We start from the raw sequence: 23829 nt of genomic DNA, 5'->3' as shown, positions 1-23829 counted from the left end.
TTTGTGATCCCACTGGTCTGCAACTTTAGAAGTCACCATAGGACAACTCCTTCTCTATTTATGGGTGTCATGTCTTTCTCAGGTTTCTCAGCTGTAGACTCCTGGTCTACTTAATTATTCTTTTTATGGAAACTGTTCCATTCCAGTGACAGACCTTCCCTGTGCCTGTCATAGCTGTATTATGTATATTTTTGTGACTAGGGACAAGTGCTGCACATGTTATTCAAGGTAAAATGGCAGTATGGATTTGTTCATTGGCGTATTATCCTGTTCTTTCCTCAAAAATTTCTAGCACACTGATACTAAAATCATTTTTCGTAGGGCTGTTATAACTTAAGCATCTTTTCCCTGAATAGGATTAAGCTAAGAAGTCATTCAGGACTGTTCATTATAAACACAAAGCTGGGCCAAAACTCTTTTCTTTAGAAGTTGTACCCTAGAAGCCTGACAAGGTTTCTTGAGAAGAGAGATGCTGTGTTTTTTTTTCATTCCATAATGTTAGTGGATATTGCCAAAAGCCACGCTCCCTGCATAACAGGGACTGCTCCTTACAATTTTTAAGCTTCACTGCTTGACTCAGCGAGTACCCTTGTAATGATCTGTTGAAAAGAACTTTATAACATTGTAAAGAGATAAGCTTACAGTGCAAATGCTTTTATATTGCAGCCATCAGTTCTGTGTCTGATACTAATTAGAACATCTTACCTCAGGCTTCATGTGGTATCAGTGGATTACAGTAACTGAAGGTAAGACATGTTCTACTCCTTACGTCAAACCATTTTGTCAGCGGACAAAAGCACCAACTCACCAGTGCAGCTCCTTCCAGGCATACAAGGACCTGTATAGTTATTTACATACATTTATCGATGCCAATGGACACAACAGCGGTGCAAGCTTAATTTATCACCCTTTCCCTTGTTATTCAGCAAAATAACTGGACTAGGAGAAAACCTGACTAGCTCCTGAGTTTATGCAAAAGGCAGCAGAAATATTTAATCTCATATACAGTACTAGTTCCTCTATACCAGCAAAAAATCCCTGTCCCATTCTCCCTTCCCCAAGCCAAACATATCTCTGCACTGTGAAAAGCAGAAGAACATGTGCAGCACTGCAATGCCAGGATGCTGTGCAGAGAAATGCCATGCTGCTTTTGAGCTCACTTTTTCAACAGGTCAAACTATGATCAGCTTTCCCTGCTGCACTAAATTATCCAACTAATGCATCTCTACATTAAATCAGGGGAAAGGAGTCTCTAAAAGCAGTTCTACTCAGTCAAGTCCCATTTTTTCCAGTGAACTCTAAGAGTCTTTTTAAGCAAGCAATGTATTTCCATCTTTGTCTTTTCTGGAGATCCCCCTTCACAAATTAAGGGCATTCCCTGCTCTGGAGCAGTAAGCTCCCATTTTTCCCCAGCTGTCCTTACTGAACATGTCAGATTAGTGCTGTTTGTTGGCAGTGACCTTCCACCATGGAGAGAGGGCAAATAGCCTCTTTGAGGGGTAAATAACCTTTATCCATTTAACGGGTAACACAGAAGGCAGGTAAGGAATAAATTACTGTATAGCATAATGCTTAAGACAAGAAGAAGATGTGGAAGTGTGAGTATCTGGACCGGAGGGCAGAGGAATGGTGGGAATGTTCACCCTCTCTAACTTAGACCTCCAGGGCTGCTTTTCCTATGAACACTGCATGGTTAGGAAATACAAGCTTTCAGCAGAAAGTATTTTGGCTACTTTTCATATCCATACCAGAGGAGATGGTATGGTATCCATACTAGAGGAGATGGCAACACCACCCTGCTCTTGGAGGCTGCTCTAGGCTCCCAGGACACCCGAGGTCAAGCATTAGATTCAGGTTTACAGCAAGACACATGAAATACAGTTTGGGATTTGAGAACAAGTTAAGCTATCTCAAATTAGAATTAACAGCCCAACAGCTCTGGCAAAAATGAGGAACAAAACAAGGAGCAGCAGATTTAAACAGACCCAGACCAAACACAGAAGCTCAAGTGGACTTTATTATCCTTATTACAATATGCATGGACATTAGTGCAACTGGCTCTTATTTCATTTCTCAGATTCAACATAGGAAATGTCAGAGGTCGAAGCAGTTTTACCAGCTGTTTGCTTTTTTTTTTTTACACATTTATAATCTGTAACATGGGACTTCTTTTAAATCATTTTCTGAAAGAATCTTGAAGAACAATGTAGTCTTCATTAGGCTAAACATTTTCTTCATAAACGGCTTGGTATTTCAAGGAAATGCTACAGATACCAAATATCTTTAATAAAACTAGTGATTAAGAAGTGCCTTTATCAGGGTGGCAAGATAGTGATAACTGCTTTTATCATCACCCTTACAGTCTTTCAAGTCCATTCTATTCCATGATCTGGAAACAGTCCTCAAAAACTTCATTATAACATCATTTCTTTATTACAAATATTTACATACATATATTAGTGCAGCTTTTATTTCCATACTTTAACAATTCCATCCCTTGATGCAGTTACTATAAACCCTTGAGTGGTCTGGAAAGTTGCAATATCTGTAATAATATCATGATGTCCGACGGGGAGAGATTCCGGACCCCTCCGAGGGGTCTCATCAGTGGGCCCCAGTTTCTGCTTGTTTTGAATTTCCTATGCAGAAACAAAAATCGAAAACTATATTCAGAAGGGTGAGCATTTGTAAAGGCAAACAGTCCCTCATATGTGCCAGTGTAAGACCACTCATATTTCTGAATGCCCAAAAAAGAAAAGGAGAATAAACAAATAAATAAAAATCTACAATGACCCTTTGATGGTTCTCTTGGGATTACTCTTTTGCTCGGTTCTGTCTCTCTCGTAACCTAGGTATTGATTGGAACCGACATGACAGCTGTCGCATCACAGTTATATATCATTTACTTCAATGAGACAATAACTATAATGATTTGATATTCTTGAATAAAAAAGCCACAACATTACATATATTTTGTCTTTCCAAGGCATTTTTTTTGTTTTTCAAAAATGGATTCTATAACAGGAATATGGATTCAGAACTTCACATGAAATGCTTTCTACTATCATAGTCCATAGATAAACCCTAATGGTCTGGACTCTCTCGATTTTTTAAACTCTATAAAAGGGATGAATTATGTGAAAACTTATCTAGTCCATCTGTAAATTATGGAGACAGGTAAAGATGTTTCAGTAATTTTTACAGCATCTTTGAAGCAACGTTACTTCAATTACATTGAAACAAAACATTGTTCTGCACAATAACTAGCAAAAATGCTAGGTCCAGAAGTTATTCTGAGGGTTGTGCTAAAAACTGCTGAGTTCCTCTACCAAAATATTGTGGTCTTCTCCCTGCAGATGTATTGCAACTGTATTGCTCTAATCCTGCTTAGCAGACATTCCAAAGATGGACCAAAGTCCAAAGTTTTAAGACAAACAGTATCCCCCAAAAAACATACGACTGGCTTCTGCAAACAAATATTTGGTAAGTCTAATTTTGTCATGAAGACAAAATTTTTTTCTTTTAAAATGACTTCTTCCTAAATGGCTCAAAACATAAATGCCGACAGCTAATCCAAAGGGTATCCCAAAGGTTTCTATCAAAAAAAGCAAAATACCTGAACCACCTCTGTGCCCTCAATTATCTTCCTGTAGTAAGAAACAGACGGGCAATTGGAGCTTCCTGCTACAACATACGATCTCTCAGGATAGGCTAGATCCCAAAACCTAAAAGCAAGAAACAAAGTGAAGCTGTGGTGCTAAGTTTGCTCTCAGCTTAGTACATGCTTTTAAAAGCTGTCACGCTTGCACAGTGAGTGAATGAGCGAGCACAGACGCTATGTGCTTCCCATGCTCCGTGGAAGAGCCAGATGAGGGAGGTCGGCATTCGTAGGAGGCTCCCGTGGGAGAACTTGCCTCCCTGCTCGCCACGACGCCTGTCAAGGGCTTCATGCCCTGACACGGCTGCCCGCTCTCCGCAGAGAGGGGCCGGGCTTTGCGCTGCTGTTGCTGAGGATGCAGTTCCCTCAAATTGCTGGTGCTTGCTAACGAACACGTCTCCCAAAAGCCAAAGCAATGACACTGAAGCTTACTCAGGCAGTGCTTGGCAGAATTAAATACACCAGCAGCGTGGGGCTACACCAAAAAAAGAAACAAACCACCACCTTGTTTTTTTTTTTATTATTACCTTATTTTCATGTCTGAGCCTGCTGTCAGTAATATCGGATTACCAGATGCTGCACTACAGTATATCCCATGGATGCTGTGAGGAGAAGGCTAGTAGGGAAAAAAGATATTCATTTTTATTCTTTAACATAATCATTCCATCATTTCTAAAATGTTTATGACAACGTGGCATTTCAAGTTAACTTAGTTAACAGGTCACACCTTACTACATGAAAGGTGAAATGCCTCCTTTCGTTCTTTAAAGTTCACAGAGCAATGCAACAGACTTAAGTCCTCATAACAGAATTTCTAGGATTCCAAAAGCCACCCCCACAATGACAAATGGGAGAGATGATTGTTTTTAACAGAATGATGCAGGTAAATCATGTTGAAAGGTAGAGGAAGACTCACACCTTTAAGCTGTGAAAGCATGAAGGATGGCACACAAGAGAAAACAAGTTGAATTGAAATTCCCTGTTTGGTTTTGCAAAGTGAGTGACCAAAACAAACCTGCAATCTTTGTAACTTGTACGAACTCAAGTTTAGGTAAATGACAGATCTGCATTTATAACATTTACAGAAGAAAGTTGTGGTTATGTTTATCTGTGTATTTGTGTTGTATGGAAGATACAGTTACCTTCTAAAAACAGAGGAATTTCACTCTCTGAACTTACAGCTAAGTATGACAGGAGTATGAAAAACAACAGACACTTAAAATTCCCAAAACAGAGAGTAAAAGCAAGCACAGAGCACCATACTGTGAATTTTGTGTTTGCTAAAAATCTTTACAGGCTCGATTGGCTCACTGATTTTGTGAAAGCACAACTGGATACGTCAAATGAGCATCACGTGTATATTCCACAGACAGTGAAAGACATCCACAAAGATTCAGGTTATGCTGCAGGTTCACAAAAGAATTTTGATTTTGACAGCAAAACGCAATTATAGTGCCAAAATAAATCCCAGAGCAAGTTTCTACTGCCAGACTGACAAGGCCTAGCACACAGGTAACTGGGCTGATGCACAGCATAAAGACTGAGGTTGTTTTAACCCAGGATGCAAAACAGAAAAGCAAAATTAAAAAGGATCCCAGACCTGCAGTTCTGAAAGAGGAGGTGCACTGCTGGCCCACAGAGTGAAGCGTCGATCACCAGTTTCCATATCCCACATGGAGACTTCATTATTGCCTTGAACAGCTACAGGGAAGACATTGCCAACACACACGAATGAAATGCATATGAACAGTTCCCTCCCTGGGCAACCTCTCACCCCTCTGAGGGTAACGGATGGTCTGTTCAGCATGAGGGAATTTGGAGGTGACTCCTGGGCAGTTTAAGGGAGCAGTGCAAGCTTATAGACTTTGGTTGCTACAAAGAAGTTTCCCATCCACGTGTCATCATATACAGGCAATGAACAGAGCGTATACAGTCTGTTAAAGGGACTGTTCGCAAACTTAACACCAACCTAGCACGTTTTAGTAACATCCCCAAATGGTAGACTCTGTCACTGGTTTGTCCGTTAGCAGGGGTGAGCAAGCATAGAGATGTATGCATTATATTCATGGCTTCTTTTCCCTCACAAGAAATATATTTAGTTCCTATGATGGTTCATAGGTTTGACTCCTTGCTTTAGTTAGGAGCAATTTTAATTAAAATATGAAAGCTGAATTACTCTCATTTTGTAGCAACTTTAGCAGCACTGCTCTTGCAGGATTACTTTAAGCTATTTCTCCATTTCAGAATGGGTTCCTTATACAGCCACATCAAGTACTTCCCAAGAGTAGCACAGCAGAAAACAGTGCCACATGCAGCGAGGATGAACAGCTGTGAACACACCAGATGAAGAGTCTTGGGGGATTAACTAAAGCTCTAACCCAGAAAACAGCTGGGTTAGATTCAAGCAAGAGCTAGGCAAGGAACAGCCTTTCTGTTTTTCCACCATTCTGAGGCTCAGTGCCTAAACCCACTAAAGGCGAGGGCAGAATTCCCATTAACCTCAATAGATTTTATGAGTTTAGGTTCTTTTTTTCATAATATTATATCCTGCAAAAAGGATGTGGTAGATAGCACACAGTGCAAGGAACCACGTAAGATTTGCAATGCCTGGACGATAAGAATCCTAAAGTCTGTCATCCTCATGAAGGCTTCTCTCTCTCTCTCCCTCCTTCTCTCCTACTTTTTTAAGCCAGGAAGGGCACAGTGGCAGAACACTATTATGAATGTTCCCTCTTCCCTCTCAAGGAAAGCACAAGCAAGACAGAAAAACCAAAAAGGCCCCAGCTCTGGCAGCAGAAGTTGAAACAGAAGCTTCTTTAATCACAACCTTTGACAACTGTTAGGTAAGTTGAAGATACCTCTTACCTGCAATGACCCAGGACTGATAGACAGGATGCATGAGCAGGCGTCTGATTCGGGCTTTGGAAGGATGGAAATGGCTGGAGATGGGTAACTGAAACCTCATGTCCCAACATGCCATGGTGCCATTGCTTGTACCTGATGAGAGAAAGCCCTCAGCACTCACGGGGATAGCTGCACACGTTTTCACATGTATCCTTGTGTTCTGCTCCTATCTGCCTCACAAAGCTCCGAAGCAGAATACTGCCTGCAAGTAGACTGGGGAGATTTCCCTCCCCTTGCTGGAGAAAGGCATACCCCCTCTGCCCAGACACTCAGTTAGATCCAGCAGAAGCTTGAGGTACAGTTATTGTAAAAGAAACCAAATTGGGAAAAAAAAAAGCAAGCTGTTAAGAAAGTGCAGCTTACCAATACACAGCCAGCACTGGTGTATGTCCACAGCAAAAGACGTTATGAGGCCTAACTTCAGGTCATGTTTCAGTGTCCAAGCGTTGCTGCTAGAGCGCAAATCCCATCCGACCAGAGATCCGTTAACGGTACCATAAGCCAACACCGACTGCGCTCCTGAATTGAAGTGGTGCATGTCTACCACACACCCATCGTCCTTCAAGTCTAAGGACCTGGGTTGAAACAAAGAAATTAAACTAGGGGGAATAAAATATTTGCTTCTTAATACTCCCCTAAGTAGCTAATGCTCAACAGCATCTTCCTCTTCATGGCCTCTGCCAGAAAGTACCTTCCACCTTTAGTACCCCGGATCTTACGCTGCCTCAAACCTCTCTGCCTACAAGACCTGCAGGCTACTAAAATGCTGAAAGCAACTCTGCAAATATCAATACAACTCCGTGCCCTGGGTTTCCCAGCGTGTGTCAGATGTTTCTGCCAGATTCACACTCCATCAGGTTTGCTAGATACTTCTAGCTGAAGTTTGTGGGCAAGAACAGCGCATGGCTTTATCTTCTGCACTGTCGAACTGATGGCACTGTAATCACTTACAGCATGTGCAAATAGACACCTTCGGGCATGAATCCAGTGCGCACTGAATGGGATATACCTCTGGTTTGCAATTTCCATGTCTAATATATTTGGATTTACTTCATTTATGAGCTTAATCCTAAATAAGATAGGACTTTGGGGACTCTTTTTTAATGTTTTTTTTTTTTCCTCCTTTGGACAGAAACCAAACCAAACCAAGGTCTGCAAGGTGGGTTCCTAGATTTGATAGGAACCAACCAGAGTGGAATATTCAAATTGCTCACAGGGAGAGTGAGGTTAAAAAAAAAGTGTTAAATCATTCCCAAACTAAAAAACATCGCTTCCTCCATATCTTTGGCATTTCCCTCCCATTAAGAGTCTGGGAAAAAACTTGCAGTCCTAAGGCCAAACTATGTGATGTACATTTGTGAACACTTACCTGCTAATCTAAAAAAGAACCTCAAAAATATTTTATAAATATTAACACTGTAACAGAGGGGTAAGAAACTACTAAGGCCACTGCATAAATACAGGAATTTAAAAATATGCCAGATTCATTGATTCAAGCCCGTAATTAGTCCAGAGATGCAGTAAGTATCAGTAAGCTAGAGCTATCAATCCCTAGTCCCATAAGATGACTGCAAATATTCTTGATTGCAACCTCCCCTCCCAGCCTAGCATCAGCCAGCAGGAATCCTGGAAAAAAAAGACACACTGACCAAGGGCTATAGTAACAGCCCGAGCTCTGCAGCGAGATGTAACCACTGTGAGTGTATACCTGCTCTGTATTGGATGAATTTTAGGAGATTTAGGGAGCTTTGAAGCTTCAATCCCAAGAAGCTGGATGGCACCATTATCTGAAGCTATAGCCAAATAATGAGAGCCTTGGCAGAATGTCAGGGTCTTGACATGTCCTCCAATCCGAGAGTATGTCAGGATGGATCTAAAAAGAAAGGGAGGGTGGGAAAAGACAGAGAAAGAGAGAGAGGGAAAATTGGTTTTGTGGCACTCTTAGAACATTATTTCTCTTACATGCTTACTTCAAAACCAACAACTTTGAGAGCTGTGAAAATTATTTTCTAAATGCTCCAGAATCAGAAACAAAGCCCAGGGTGCCTCTGCAAGCTTAAATGTAGAATAAAAACTTAATGCAGATCTGTATTAAAGTAGCATCCTGCAGTTACCTCTGTTTCACTGCCCTGCTGTCCACTGCCTCTATCAAATGTATTTTGAGACAAACATCCTCTTCTCTCAAAGATATTTTTCAGAGAACTGTCAGCCCCTATACCATCCATTGTGCTTCACCCAGCAACACAGCTTTCCTGCTGCAAATATCAGTGGATGAAGTAGTTAAGTATAAGACTAGTTTGTTCAAAAAAACTCACGTGGCTTCAAACAGCAATGCCAACATATCTTTATACGCATGTAAAAATTAATTCAAAAAGTCTGCAATGTGAAATAGTCTCCTTGGTGTTACAGTTAGAAAAGATCAAAAACTGCTAGTGAACACGATCTAATGTTTTACAGTTGCATGCCGAGACCACCAGTATATTTCATTATTGATATCTCCAGTGTATACACAACAGTGATTCACATTTTGCTTCTAGCTCCATTTCTTTTCTATTCAAAAGCAGCAGCTACCTGGTTGTCGTAGTTTTTCCTTCCATTTTTTGGCTGTTCCAGATTTTCACCGTGCCATCATTTGAGCAAGTGGCAAAAATGGAATGTTCATCAGAGACACGAATGCGGTTCACAGCAGACTTGTGCTCGTGCAGGTGAGCCACCAGCAGGCCCTTGGGACGCCAGCCTGCAGGGAAAGAAGCACAACAGTAAAGTTTGGGAAGGATTTTGTAACCTCGTAGAACATAAAAACTACCCTGATCCTATCTACTAGGAGATATATTGGGATATGGCCATCACAGTTCCAAAGCACAGAAGGTACCAGATTGGCAAACTCCTACTGGTGTGGAAGGCATTTAAATGTCTGCATTGTTTAACTCACCACCTGAGGGCATTGCTGCCCTTTTTCATCTTGTTTCTAGTCACCTGTTGCCAAGTTATTGGCTCCTCCAGTGACTGTGCTTGGCAGAGCTCCTCTGCTCCCATCATTGCTGGGAGTCAGGGGGAGGCTCTTCCCTGCTTGCCGGGGGTGCAGCAGCAAAGCCGCGTCTGGAGGTGCCGCGTCGGCTGCAGCTCGACACGTGGGCACTGCCACTGCTCTAACGCTGACGCTGGTAGTGGAAGAGGAAGGGAAAGCAAGATCCGCTCAGATGAATCCTGCTTGATCCAAACCAACAAAGTCACTACCTTTTTATGTTAAAAAAGGTAACATTTTATCAACTGAAGGTAAAAGACTATTTCCTACATTCTAAAGCTTTTGCCAGAACTGATTGTTTTGTTTTGTTTGTTGCTTTTGATGTTTTTTTTTTTCTGGATGAGTTAAAGCCTGGTGTTTTCTCACATATATTCAGTGAAATTACCAAAAGTCCTTTAGAATTGGCATTGCCAAGGTACTTGTGCATAGTTTTCCTGTAATCGGCCCATGTAGGCTTCTGTGCTGCAAATGACAGTCCCTCGTATCGCCAAAACATACATAACCAGCAACACAACCTGGATTGACTGTAGAGTGCTTAAGTGACAGACTCAGTGTTACATTATCTGGTTGGATCATTTTTTTCTGATGATTTTCTAACTACTTCCCTTAAGAAGATGTGGTAAGAAGATGATGCCTAGGGGGGTACACTGATACTAGATTCACCTTTTGTTGACTTTAGCATTACTTTGTTAACTACTGCAAGCTTTGTTGGTATATGTCTAGCTCCCAACATCTGTAGTTTAAACACAGGAGCTCCCATTCGTGGAGACATCAGATTGCCATCTCCATATGGGATATCATGGAACAAGAATGTGGATTGCAGAAAATGCTCAGGACTAATTGGGTAAATTCCAGTCTCAGTTTGGTGCTTCAAAACTTAACTTGGGCCATAGGAAGATGCCCGAGATCTCAAGCCCAGTGTTTGCTCCTTTTTGGAAGCGGAACAAGAGGTAACAATGTCTTCTCTTCCTCTCTGAAAGCGGCAGTAGCGTGAGGGGGACATATCTTCTGTTGGTGGCTGGGGACCTGTCACCATTGCTGGCGGGGGCTTGCCCCTCTGTAAGCAAGGGCAGATCAAAGAGCCCAGCCTGGGGCATCTGCCACACTGCAAGACAACCTGGCCAAATTATTACAATGGTTACACAAGACGTCTGAGAATTTGGAATGACCCCCAGCAAAATCCATTTCCTGCCCTCCAGTGTGGTGCCCAAACTGAGTTACAGAATGTAAGTGCATGGTCCTGCACCTGGGGAGGAATAACCCCAGACACCAGTACAGGCTGGGGACCGACCTTCTGGAGAGCAGCTCTGCGGAGAAAGACCTGGGTGTCATGGTGGATGATAAGTTGACCATGAGGCAGCAGTGTGCTCTTGTGGCCAAGAAGGCCAATGGGATCTTGGGGTGCATTAAGAGCAGCATCTCCAGCAGGTCGAGGGAGGTGATCCTGCCCCTCTACTCAGCTCTTTTTTTTTTTTTTTTTTTGTCTAGTAACCTCAGTGACCTGGGATTTACCTGGAGGTGGGGGTTTACTCTCCCACTCCGCATTCTCCATCATCTGTTTCGCAAGTCTTTCTGCATTACATTGCTCTCGTTTTTGCTGGATCAGCTGCTGAAGTTCAGTTTTGCAAGTGGTGGTGCGTAACTGATAGGTAGAAGGGGACGCAGTACTGCTCAATACCTGGATAGTTGGCTTCCTAGATTGAACAACCATCCCATCGCTGGCCTGTAAGATAAAAGCACTTAAAAATGCATACATCATATTGTACGCACATGCACATGTGCAGATAAATCCTGCTCTTAAAATTATTGGGTCTCAGTAGGTAGGTTTCTTTGTTTCACTCATGAGTTAGCACACCAAAAAAAATGGTGTTTGCAGAAGTGATTGGCTTGAACATGGCTATACAATAGCAACCCAATTAGATTTCAGAGCCACCACGATGCAAAAGGGATGTTTTGCTTGAGTTTGTAAAACAATCAAGAATAGTGAAAAATATTATTTAAAGAAAAAGGTAACTACCTCTTCTACTCTGTTTACCTAGTCTGTTTGTAAAACTGCAACATGCTGTGCACACCTTGATATTATAGAATTGCTAGAATTATTGCTCTTAACCCTGACAGAGTGGCAATTTAGGTCTTGAAAATAACAATTTGAAAGTTAGCTACTCTGCTGAAAAAAAAAATGCCAGGGCACAGCACAGATGTAAAATAACCTTCAAATAAGACAAGAATACCATGTCATTGTAGTCCCATTTTTAATAACTGATTTTTTTTTCATTCTGAGAAGCAAAGACAATAAATTTCAGACAATAATTTTACCTGTGGGGAGGATGACAAAGTGGCACAAATGCCAGCTGAGGACTCTGACCGAAGTGGTTTCCCTGCCTGGTTGGCTTCAGGATCAGTAGTCTGCACATGTCCTTTGGGTATGGGCTGAGAGATGTTGGATGGTTCCAAGGATCCAAACATGCTTTTCCATTCTTCGTTTACATTCGAATCTTGCTTTACATGTTTTCTGGCTGTAAGCAGTTGAGGAAAAAAAAAAGGTGGAGAATAGACGTAATCATCACAATGTTCAGTTAATTTGGTCAAGACTTTCAGGGTGCATTCAAGTCCAATCATTACATACCAATTTATTATATATATCGTTAATAGATACTCTTATGCTGGACTACAACTAGTCCTGTTTGTCACAACCAGCTGAACGATCTGCGCATGCCACTACTGCCCATGGAGTCAAACTATGTTAGATTTCCTTCAGAGGCAAATATTCTAATCTTTCATTGATTCACAGAGCATGCCAGCTCCTCACATTACAAACAGCAGCAAGCTATAGAGAAACTGTGCCTTTTTATTATTGCAAACTCAATAAGGATGGCAACAATGCTAATAATTATATAGACTGAATTATTTAGAACATTTGCTAAGTAAATTAAAGACTCTCTGACCCTAAAAGACAGACTATACTTTATTTATCCATAAGGAGTACAAAATATACCAACCACGTTTGTCATCAGGCTCCTGCTTTGTTTTAACAAGATCCACTTGTCTCCCAGTTATTCCCAGAGCTGACAAGTCAATCACTCCTTTCTGAGTACTGTCATGCAGGTGGCTCTGATCCACTATATTGGCTTTAGCTTTATTTGATTTTAACATAAAGTCTTTCAGTGCTAATAGTTTATCTTCCTCCTCCTCAGTCATGCCCTATAGGATAAGAGAAAAGATATTATTATTTCTTTTTGAACGAGAACATGCATCAAACATGAAGATGTATGAATCAGTGTGATAATGACTGTCTGAGAAGTGAGCGAGTGCATCCCTAAAACTCAGTATTGCAATCCAGCATTCATGGGAGTCTTTCTGGGAGCTGCTATGGTGTAAGATAATACTCTTCCTCCCCGGAAGCAAGTTTAGAAATGGTGCACAGGCATACAGCATTTAACTATTAAATCACTGTCCAGTGAAAAATACTTCTTTGCCTGCTGCACCAGACTTACAGTTCATAAGCCATAGGAGGAACCCTAACCCACACAGCTGCAAGTCTTGCCTCTGTACAGTCTCAGTGCTTCGGATGGGTGACTCAGTGCAACTCTCTTACAAGTTTGTAAGCTTTACATCTCCTGTTGGCCTCAACACTCTTAATGCATGTCTAATTCTAAGTCTCTCAGACTCCTCTCCAATCCACTGCATATCTGTAAAACTCATATATCTCAGATGTGCCAGAAATTTGAGACATATAACCAAAGTGTTTAAAAAACAATGTGTTTGGGGAATCCAGATATGCAGCTGCCCTATCTCTGGCAGATCTTTTAAGATTCTTCCTTAATTTTTCAACTCTTTCTCCTATAATCATTTACTGAAATCAGGGAAGTCAGTGGTTCACACGATCAGAGCGTGGGGCTGCAGCCCCTCCGAGCAGTGCCCGAAAGGTTAGGCTCTGTGCAGACAAAAAGGGCCCAAAGAGTCTCAAGCCTGACTTTTAATGTACAAATTAAGAAACAGTCACTTGTGAAAGCAGCTTCTTCAGCAGCTGTGCAATGGCAGGGTCCTCTGGTGGTGGGCAGTCAGGGAGAGCTCCACTCCTCTTCTTCTGACGCATCTGAAGGTGCCTGAAGAGGCTTGTGATATCCTTTGATCTCAAGACATAATCAAATATGGAACGGCTGACGGGTTCTTTAAGTACACTTAGCAGGACTATTTCTTTATCTATCTGCAATTAAAAAAAGCAGTAGTCAGCACGTAATCTAACAGTGAATGCTGTTGTCTCATATCTACAATGGCTTCACTTGTTTACTAGCTTCAAAGTTAGTAATTGTGAGTAAAAAAACAGTCTCTTCCTCTGAAGGCAAGTTCTAAAAATCATTTTTATCTTCATCATAAAAGAGATGCTTTCAAACTCACAGTGAGAAAAGTCATTCTAGAACTTCAACCTTCTTGCACGTGATTCTGGCAGTATCCCAGGTTCAGTTTCTTTCCAGGAAGCAAGACCTTTCCCTGTATTGGTCATATGACATTTCCCTTTGTTCTCCTCCCTTCTTCTCACAGCAGGGAATTTTAGCTTGGTACTGTGCAAAGGGTGTGTATGAGATTACAAATTATACTGCTGGTGCAATGGCTATTTCAAACTGTCATGATTTGACCTACACTTACCCTGTAGAAAACACTAATTGAAAGAGATCTTTCCCTGTGTCTGTCTGCTTACTGGGTTTCCTCCTATAAACACAAGAGCATAAGGATGCTCAAGTATGTAACTAAGTAATACTCAAAGCATATTAGATTAGTAAACAACCACAAGAAACTAATTAATTAAGTCATAATTTAAAACTATTAAATCTGAGGGAGTCATTAAATATTGTTTGTTACTATTACACAAAACAACAGGTTTCTATTCTAACGGTCTTGATTCAGTGCCTATTTGTGTCCAGAGAACATGTCTGGAGGTGAAATCTTGCCCACAATCCAGATTCTTTGCAGCCCTAACATTCCTTTCAATATACACACACGTTTAGTGTTTCATCTTCTGTGTTTTGAGGGCAGGTCGTAAGATGGTGGCAGTGGTGGGGAAATCCATATTCATGGGACACACACCAACTTGCAGGCTCAGAGTTTAACTGCTAAGCCTAATTTGGCCACAAATTATGGCCACAATATCTGTACACAAGTCTGAATGCTCAAAATAATTACAGGAGTCTTAGGGAGGGGACTGCAATTCTTTCTTCGCAACAGTGAGGGAAGATTACTACAATTTGCTCCTCATAACTGACTGGCCACATGAAAAACAGCTTCAAAATGAGTTCAAATTGGGAGTTTATTATACTCTTACTCAATGTTATCCTTTACTTTTGTACTATATTTTGTGTTTTACAGCAATGAAAAGATTTTAACGGAGTGGGAAACGAACAACCAATATCTAAGATGTAGCAAAAGTCATCTGGGAAGATGCAAACAAGAAAAAACATTTTAACACAGTTGAACCTTTGTGTCTGAAGAAAGTGTTAAAGACATGGTCCTTTTCAATGTACATACTGCAACTGTGTCTGGTTTTCTCTCTATTTCATCAGCCCAAAGATGCTAACACATATCCTAAAGTTCCCCCCACAGATGTCTATATAATAACGTGCCAACGTTAGGCAGACCATGACTAAGCACGGGCCGTTGTGCAGTGACTTAACTCATCCCTGCCAAGTGCTCTTGGCAAAGGGCTCACGCACACAAACACTGCCGCAATCACAAGTGTGGCAGTCGCTGCCCAACAGACTGTCTGGGTTTCTGGGTTTCCAGGGGGTCAGACACACAGTTAAGTGCGTTAGTGGGGCACTGTAGTGCAGACAGAAATACAGAACACAGGCTCTTGCACATAGATTACTTATCTCCTAGAAAAATAAAAGATTGTATTTGTAGCACTTTTCACAGCAAACTTTTCATGCCTTTTAGACTCCTATAAACTAGCATGATGCTGCAACAGGTTGCTTGCAAACAAGGCAGAGAAGCCACATCTATCAGTGTCTGCTATCAGAAATACAGAAAATATATTATCCCTAACCTTAATTAAAAAAAAAAGTCTAATATTCTTATACTCAGCACCATGGCCAAGACAAGAGTTATGACTGGTGAGAATATACTTACATCAGTATTGAAGTGTTACCTGTATTATTGGCTGTGTGATAAAGGGATGGAGGTATGGCATTAGCTTGCAGTAGACATCAGCAATATTTAAATATTGTGCCACGACAGTGATAAATCCCACCGCACCATAACGTATCCAAAGATTAGGGTGGCATAGGAAAGGTGCTGAAAGAAAATCAGGCTATTAAAACACGTCATTCAAACTAAACAGACAGAATCATCCTGTATTTGGCAGCCTGTAATATCCTCCTTTCCTTCCCTAGGATTATGTACAATTTTTAAGGAAATTCTTTATTTCTTCTTACCCTGCCTGAACAGCCACTATTCATATCCTAAGAATATCATTAAGAGTTCTTGTCAGGATCAGAAATGCATCAAAATCAGGTTACTTTTAAATAGCTGTTATCAAAGGACTGTCATGAGTCTGTCCAATTTTGAGGGCATTTTAAAAGCCATAACATTAGGAAGAAACAGATCAAGTATCAAAAGACGAGTTGGTCTTTTCCATAAATAAGCAGTAAATCTCATGCATGTCTAAATTAATAAGCTTGATGGGGAAGCAGGGGAGACCAACTCTGTATTCAAGCTTCTATTACAGACTGTGTATGAGTTAAATGGGATTTTATGGTGCCCCTCCAAAGGCTGACAGGTAAGAGAAAGTTTGCAGGTTGTGTGTCTGAATCACTTCCAAAAGTAACCAGCAATTTCTCTTGATTGGAGGTTGACATGAGGAATAAGAAAAGAACCAAAACCAGAAGATTGTTGGACTTGAGGGGAGGGGAGAGAGTTGGTCTGGGAAGATAATTCCAATTCGTTCCATGAAAATGATTATTTTAGACTCCTAGGCACTAACACTGCCAGCCAAAACAGTTCCTTACCACAACTCCCAGTAGATTCAAGAACAGTGCTGTAGGTTTGTGCTTTATGTACTATTTTGTTTCTTAATTAGAAAAACAAGCTCGTCTCTGATTTGCCAACTTACCAATATCACAAGCAAATTCATAAATATGGGGCTTTTGCAAGAGCCCTAACTGACACATACAAGTAAGAGCATTGAGGGCCTTATAAATGACAAATTCCTCAGCATCACTGAGACCTTGCTGAAGCAGAGGCTTCAGAATTGATGAGCTTTGCCAGCCAACATAAGCAGCAACACCTGAAACATAAAGAGAACTCATAAAAATCCATAGTAGCACTTCCTTGCCTTCCCCAAAGTTTAAAATTAATACTCTGCACAGCATAACACGAAAAGTTAAATGATGTAATAACATTACAATGCCTAAATCTTCTACACTTGAACATAAAAAAATAAACAAACAAACTGTCTTTGAAAAAGGAGGAAAGTGCTTTCCATATAAAGCCTGGCCCATAACCATTTTTTTCAAAAAAAATCATTAAGCTTTCTGAACTAATAATGAGGTTTTAGAGCACTAAAATCTTATCAAATTGTAATTTGAGCCTATACTGATGCATAGTTTTCATCATACAAACAGTTCAAAGGACTGTGCACACATATGAAGCAATGTATCTACTAATAGGTTACAGAAGTGTCAGGATTTGTCATAATTTAGCTTTTTCAGAAGTAGTTGAGCAAAAACTCCAAAAAATATAAAATGAAATAGCATTTATACTTTTTGAGGTTAGCCTAAGCTAACTTTAAATGCCTCAGTCTCATTATTATTAAATACAGGGCCTATGTAAAAATTAGATATTTGTATTTACAGTGTTTTTTGCTTCATCCAAAGGAAACACTGACATCCAATAATTCAGCTGTGTCCTTAATTAAAATCATAGAAATCTTTATAAGAAAGGGTTTTTCTGAGATTATTAACAGTTTCAAGGATCTATAAAAACAGAATTAATTATATAACTAGCTGTCTGGCCAAAACCAAATACTTACCAACTATGCTGTCAAAGAAAGCTCCCCGAAGGTGCCAGTCATTCTTATCGTTTAAGAAAGTGATCATGTGAGACAAAAGAACATCGTTGGCTTTTTGGCGTCCAAAGAACACGCAGAGACGTGTTATCCCATTTTCCATTAGCGTCTGTTTCACAATATTTTCAGGGTCACTTAGCAAAGTGACAACTTTCTGCTGGACCATTTCGTGCAAGGCTTGCAGCTCTGCAACACAACCGAGCGGATACTGGAGAAACAATACGTGCACATACGTCCTACCCGCTGCCAAAGGAGTTAACCTGAGATGTCACCAAAAAGTATCCTGACTCTATAAAATGCACCACAGCAAAATCACAAGAAGCCCAAGGACTGGTTCACAAAAGACTTCAGACTTTTGATGCAGGAGCTAATAACAGAGGCAACACAAGGGAGGTTCTTAACACACGAAGTAAAATTTTCAGATGTTGCTATCCCAGCTTTGCTGGCAGATGAACATTTGCTCACAGCCTATCAAGAGACAAGTTAATTGGCTAGGTCTGTTCATTAGTCACACGAAAAATTTCTTTCTGCGTTCCAGTTTCTCATGCTTGGTTTTAAAAGGGTAAAAAGAATAGAACTATTCAAACTCTTTTCTTTCTAACATCATTTCTTTCATCTTCCAGCTATTCGGAGGGATGCAGGACAGCACTTCTCAGAAGTGCAGTCTGTACAGTGGGGCTTGCTTTCTGCCACAGCTAAGCAAATGCAAACAAGCAACACCATAAGGGAAGAAACTTGAAGGGGATTTCCCTTTTTAAACAGGTACAGGATATTGAAAATTATTTGAAACATGTCTTCTCCTCACAGATGGAGCATGTGCAGATTCTTAACAACTATAACTAATCAGAGATCGATCCACTCAACCCACAACAAAAATGACATTTTTAACAGCAGCCCTTCTCAACTCAGAAATTGACTACCACCCCCCAGGAAACCTCCAGTAAGCAGCCCAGAGTAAGTAGAAATGACATTACCTGTGTCATAGTTATCGCTAGGGTGAGATGTTTCATCCATTTCTTCACCATTTGGTTCATTTTCCATATTCAGATTTTTCAGCTGTACTAATTCCAAAAATCTGAGAGCTGTTTCTGCCAACAATGCTATGTTTTCTGCAAAGAAAAACATTTTAGTTACGACTTTTTACAGCAGCCTGGTGCTCCCTGGGTAATTATTTTACCAGTGACACCATTACTGCTGATAATACCAGGAACTGTGGGCAGATGGCTTTGAAATTACAGCGCATACTCTGTCTACTTCAGCTCTAGCTCACTATGTCTCTGGTCCCAGTGAAGCTGCCAGATACATCAAATTACACAGTACTTGGTCATGTAAATGAGTGGAAAAATTAAAAGGACATCAAATGTAATGACAACTAGTTTTAGTCATCTAGAATAGCTCTGGATGTCACCTAATGCCAGCCTAAATGATTAAATATCTTCACGGAACTTAAAGGACAATAACCCAAATTAACTAAGATGTCACCGTGGCAGACTGCAACAAAAACAACACAAAAAGGCACTCCAGGATACGTATTTATTTCCCTGAAGGATAACAACACGGTTGTTCCTGAGGGCTGGTTTCCAGTTTTAAGATGGTTCTCCCCCACCTCTTTCCAGACAATTATCTGGCACAGGCTTGCACTGCTTGGAAGCTGCTGAAGCAACAGACTCTATGGGTCACGCCACTGCCGGCACAGGAATCATCCTGTCAAGGCACAAGGCCAACCTAAGCAGTTGTTCTGAACCTCATCCAAGGCAAGAGCAGGTGCCAACTAGGGTGGTCTTGTAAGTCACCAGTTTGGCCACTTTCAACAAGTGTGGTGTCATACAATTTCATTCAAGGATTAAAATACATATAAAATTATACTAAAAAAGTTTTTTTTACATATAAAGGAAAAGCTCCTTGAAATGAAGGCAGGCCATATTCAAATGGAACCATTATTAATTCATAGTCCATATTACTGCATATCACTCCATATTACTGCAAATATTTGAGCTGCACTCGGTAGAAGAGTATTTGTCTAAGCAGGTGCAACTGAAGTCCGTTTGTACTGAGCTCTTTCTCTACTTGAAGAAAAATGTTTTTTTTTTTTTCCTTTTTTCCCCATTTCAGTTTAGTTTAAAAGTACAAAAAAGCATCTGCTAGGATATAAGCCAGCCTCACATATCAAATAATAAGATTTCTGTCACTGAATACCAGGTTTCATTTTGCAGGAAAATAACTGTGAAATATAACAACACACTGCTGTTCTAAATTAATTTTATATTTAATCACTGCAATCAGTCGACTCTAAATAAACACTCTGAGCTAATGAAATGGCAATTTAGATAAATTAATAAAAGCTGTGTATAGCAGGCAAGCCCAGAATGCCCCGTTCACACCCTTTGATTTATGCACTCTTGTTTATCTGGCCTTGCTCCCAGGAGCACCGGGCTCTACTGCTCCAACCCCTCATCTCAGCTGTGAGCAGATCTGCAGTGAGCTGCGTCCAGGTCCCGCGCCAGAACAAATAGGTACATTCTGCAAGCTGTTTTCACAAGCAGAACTACAGAGAAGAATGAATTTTAATTTAAAAACTCATCTAATAGAGAGGAAACTGCCAACTTCTCAATACCCAATTGTCTTACTTGCTTTGGGTACAGATCTAGATTGGAAACTCATTCCTTAATATAAGTCAACTCACATGGAGTACTAAGTTGCTGCCACCACCTACACCAGTTAGCTTAAGGCAGCACAGGTAGCTTTACTTGCAGCCACTTATGAGGCTTCTGGGAAGATTTACTGTAAAAAAAACCCCAGCAAACTGCATGATGACATTGGGCAGTGGAGAACACAATTAGAAAAATACAGGGGGAAACCCAGCAACAACACAAGATCTAGAGTTTTGGTGGGGTTTCCTCTTACCAGCATACGCAAGTCGGACGATAGTGGCTTCATCCTGGGCCAAGTGTGCGATGCCTGGCAGAATGTACTCTGGGTAAATATTAATATCGTTGCGTGGCACCTCTTTGACGAGAGCAAGAACTTTAGTTAGTGTCCTCACGGATTCTGCCCTCACCCTGGGCACAGGGTCGTTGCTGAAATGTAACAGATAAGGAGTAATACGATCCAGCAGAATCTCTACACTTAATCTTGGCGCTAAATGAAGAATCAGTTCCAAAGCAGCCAGTTTGGAATCGCAATATTTGAGAGTCTGTAAACAGGAAGTTATCACAGACACTAGAATAACCAGCCCATTCTCTTTTGTCTCTCCCTCGGCTTTCTCTGTGCGGTCATGCCCACAGAGATTGTGAATGATGTTGTCCAGATCTTTACGTATGACCAATATACGCTCATCTGCCGATACAAACGTTTCCTTGGCAAACTGGGCCATGTAAGGCTGGAGGAAAGTGTAAAATATTTCAGGAAATGCATTGTTACGTTGTTGTTTCAAATAATCTTCAGCTGCTAAACGTTTATCTGGCTCGCGATGGACCATCTGAGTCACCTTGAGAAAGGCAGAGGTAGGAGGGAGCAGGAGAAAAAGGTTAAAGGTTTAGATATTTGTAATGCAAATAGAAAACAAGCAAACAAAAAAACACGCCAAAACCAACAAGTAATCTATCACCACATAGGTGAAGTAAACTACAACCAAGCCACACAAACTGCTCTGCAGTCCATTCTTACCAGTTCTCTGATACAACGGTCTTCAATTTTGTTTAGGACTTGATCAGGGGAAAAGAGGCCATTTCTGTAGGCCAAAAGCTGAGATAAATCAAACAAGGGTACGCCTTCTGTGAAGAGCTCTGCTATTACGCAGCCTGAAAGAAAGAAAGGCAAAGATATAAGGGGATTATAAAACAACCACTTCACCTCTGCTGTCCGTATGCAGAGAAGAACATACCTCACATGACTCTTAAGTCAATTAAGAATAAGGCAAAGGGGTTGCCCAACCAGCTGGAGAAAAGGGATAGCACCTCAATCTCCAAAAACTGACTTTTGTACTCAACACCTGCACTTCTTCCAAGTATTCTATTTTAAACATGCCAACAGCGGAGGAGTTTGCGATTAGGAAACATGAGGCAGTGACTTCAAAAAGGAATCCAGATTATTGTCACATGGAAGAAGAGTGCCAGAAAACCAGCACAGACCAGGCCTGAGGTCAAAACTAGCGGCCCTTTTACAGAAGGTAAAGAAATAACCTCAGCTTCTGTGGAGATGCTGAGACGGCAAGCTCACAGACACCGTGAGAAACAATGAGGGGGCCAGATGCAGCCCCCCTGTTGTGTACACGAAGCTGGACACACTTCCCCTCCAAGCACTGCTCCCCCAGGCTGCTTGGTTGTTCCCAGCAGTCAGCGCCTCACTACATCAGTGAAGGTTGCCTCTGTGGAGCAGCTTGTAAAATAAAGTAAGCATTGCCTTCACATTCAGACTTCCAGCTACTTTTTTACTAAGAGAACAAAACTTACAGCTTTCAAGCCTAGAATTCAAGAAGTGCTCCCAAAATAGGCCTATATCACATATTTGTGAGTGGGATTATAGCGACAGGGGCTTACTGAGTTATCTGACTCCCTGCCTGTGAGATAAACGAAATGCGAAGGGGCTGCTAAAGCTGATATTGCCAAATTGCCCCGAAAGCCGAGTTAATTCGCAGACAGCTGGGCCTCAGGCAAGGCAGCAACAGGTTCCTGAAGTGGATGCCCTCCTGGGTCCCCCTCAGGAAATGCACTACGTGTCCTCAGCACCTCAACTGCATGAGCAGCATAGGCTGTGCTTGTAGCACCACTTCTTCCCCAGAGCAGAGTTGTACCAAAATAGGATGGCTCGTGCTCTTCCTGCTCAGCTAGCGTGGTGTTGCACGTGATTTCTGCAGCCTATTGTTGGGTTTCTGCTATTTCTGTGAATAAAAGATTCAGGGTTGTCATACCTATACTTAAAATGAGGAAGTTTTTCCACATACTATTCTCTAAGCCCACTGGCGAAAACAAAACAAAAACAAAACAGGCAAACAAAAGCTTTTCTGCACCATGATACCCCACCATAAATCACACACAGATCTTTCTGGCTCACTCAGGTACCTGCAGAAAAGATATCCATTGCACGTTTGAGCTCCCCTCTTGTTCGCTGATTGCTATTTACCAAGTCTACCAGCGGCGTTGAAGGATCCCGCATGTTTTCCAGCTCCGTAGCAAACATACTGCCGTCAACAAAGCGCTCGGGAGCGATGTAGCACGTTCTCCTCCGCGAGGTGTCAAAGAAATAATTGAAGTCGGCGGGATTGTCTTCAGGGAGATAAGTCGGCTTAAAACTGGCAAAGTCCGTTAGGAGAACCCAGTTCCAGCTGGTCACCATGATATTTTCAGTTTTAATATCCCCATGGCGGACTCCGGATTTGTGTGCTTGGTCCACCGCGGTAAGGATCTGGAAAGCTATCCACCTTTTCTCAATGTTATTTAGGAATGGCCTGGTACTAATCCGGTCGTAGAGGTTATCCCGCACGTACTGCCTGAAGAGCATCGCGGCCTTCTCAGACAGAGTGGCCTTCTGGAAGGGCAGGCAGTTCTGCGCCGAGTGCAGCCGTATCTTCAGCTCCTCCAGCTCCTGCTTGTAGCTCGTCAGGGGCAACGTGGGGTCCTGAATCGCGAACACCTTCACCACCACGAGGCCCTCGCGGTGCTTGGCTCGGGCCACCTTGAAGAAGCGGGTGCTCCCCAGGCTCTTGTCGTACTCGAAGTCGTGGATGTCGGAGAAGTAGCTGTCCACCGAGAGGATCTGGGACGGGGCGATGCCAGCCAGCTGGTTCCCCATGGTGGCAGCGGGACGCCGCCGCGCCCGGACCGCTTGCGGAAACCTGCAAGAACAGGCACGGATCTTCACGAGGCCACAGAGATTTTCCCCTCGGGCCCCACGCGGAGGCCGCCGCTCCGCGGGGCAACGGGCAGTTATGGACCCCCTCCCTCCCCGCGGCCCCGCGCTCACCGGCCGCGGCAGGAGCGGCCGCCCCGCGGCCCCGTCCGGCTCCCGCGCTCACCGGCCGCGGCAGAGCCGCCACCGCCACCGGCCGCGGGATGCAGCGGGCGGGACGCGGTGGCGGAACCGGCACCACGCGGCGGGCGGCGCCGTGAGGTCACATCCTGCGCCGCCCCTTGCGGCGGCCGTTGGGGCGGCCGTTGGTGGCGGGTAACGGCCGCGGCGCTCTGC

General features: G+C 42.2%; 1 protein-coding gene across 1 annotated transcript; it reads right to left on the bottom strand.

The window, feature by feature from the left end:
• Positions 1 to 1999: 1999 nt before the first annotated feature.
• PIK3R4 (phosphoinositide-3-kinase regulatory subunit 4) lies at positions 2000 to 23448 on the bottom strand. The gene is made up of 19 exons (XM_088521119.1): positions 22707 to 23448; positions 21313 to 21446; positions 20551 to 21133; positions 18621 to 18755; positions 17611 to 17832; positions 16693 to 16866; positions 15730 to 15875; positions 13591 to 13794; positions 12587 to 12788; positions 11904 to 12103; positions 11100 to 11310; positions 9134 to 9299; positions 8271 to 8435; positions 6926 to 7137; positions 6524 to 6655; positions 5259 to 5359; positions 4186 to 4274; positions 3617 to 3725; positions 2000 to 2639 (listed from the first exon to the last, which is right to left on the bottom strand). The coding sequence occupies exons 1-19, from the start codon at positions 23434 to 23436 to the stop codon at positions 2469 to 2471; spliced, it is 4086 nt and encodes a 1361-aa protein (XP_088377245.1). The 5' UTR covers positions 23437 to 23448; the 3' UTR covers positions 2000 to 2468.
• Positions 23449 to 23829: the final 381 nt, after the last annotated feature.

This window comes from Tinamus guttatus, unplaced genomic scaffold (genome assembly GCF_059628265.1).
Source record: "Tinamus guttatus ecotype Peru unplaced genomic scaffold, ASM5962826v1 Tinamus_guttatus_pri_ptg000115l, whole genome shotgun sequence".
NCBI lineage: Eukaryota > Metazoa > Chordata > Aves > Tinamiformes > Tinamidae > Tinamus > Tinamus guttatus.
The sequence above is the reverse complement of the archived record's forward strand: the minus strand, read 5'-3'. Positions and strand labels throughout refer to the sequence as shown.

Excerpts from the sequence above, each read along its gene's own strand:
- PIK3R4 (XM_088521119.1), bottom strand. The coding sequence starts at position 23,436 with ATGGGGAACCAGCTGGCTGGCATCGCCCCGTCCCAGATCCTCTCGGTG. Across the intron at positions 15,876-16,692 it reads TGAATTTGCTTGTGATATTG|CACCTTTCCTATGCCACCCT; the intron begins GTAAGTTGGCAA and ends ATTTTCTTTCAG. Across the intron at positions 13,795-15,729 it reads TCACACAGCCAATAATACAG|ATAGATAAAGAAATAGTCCT; the intron begins GTAACACTTCAA and ends TTTTAATTGCAG.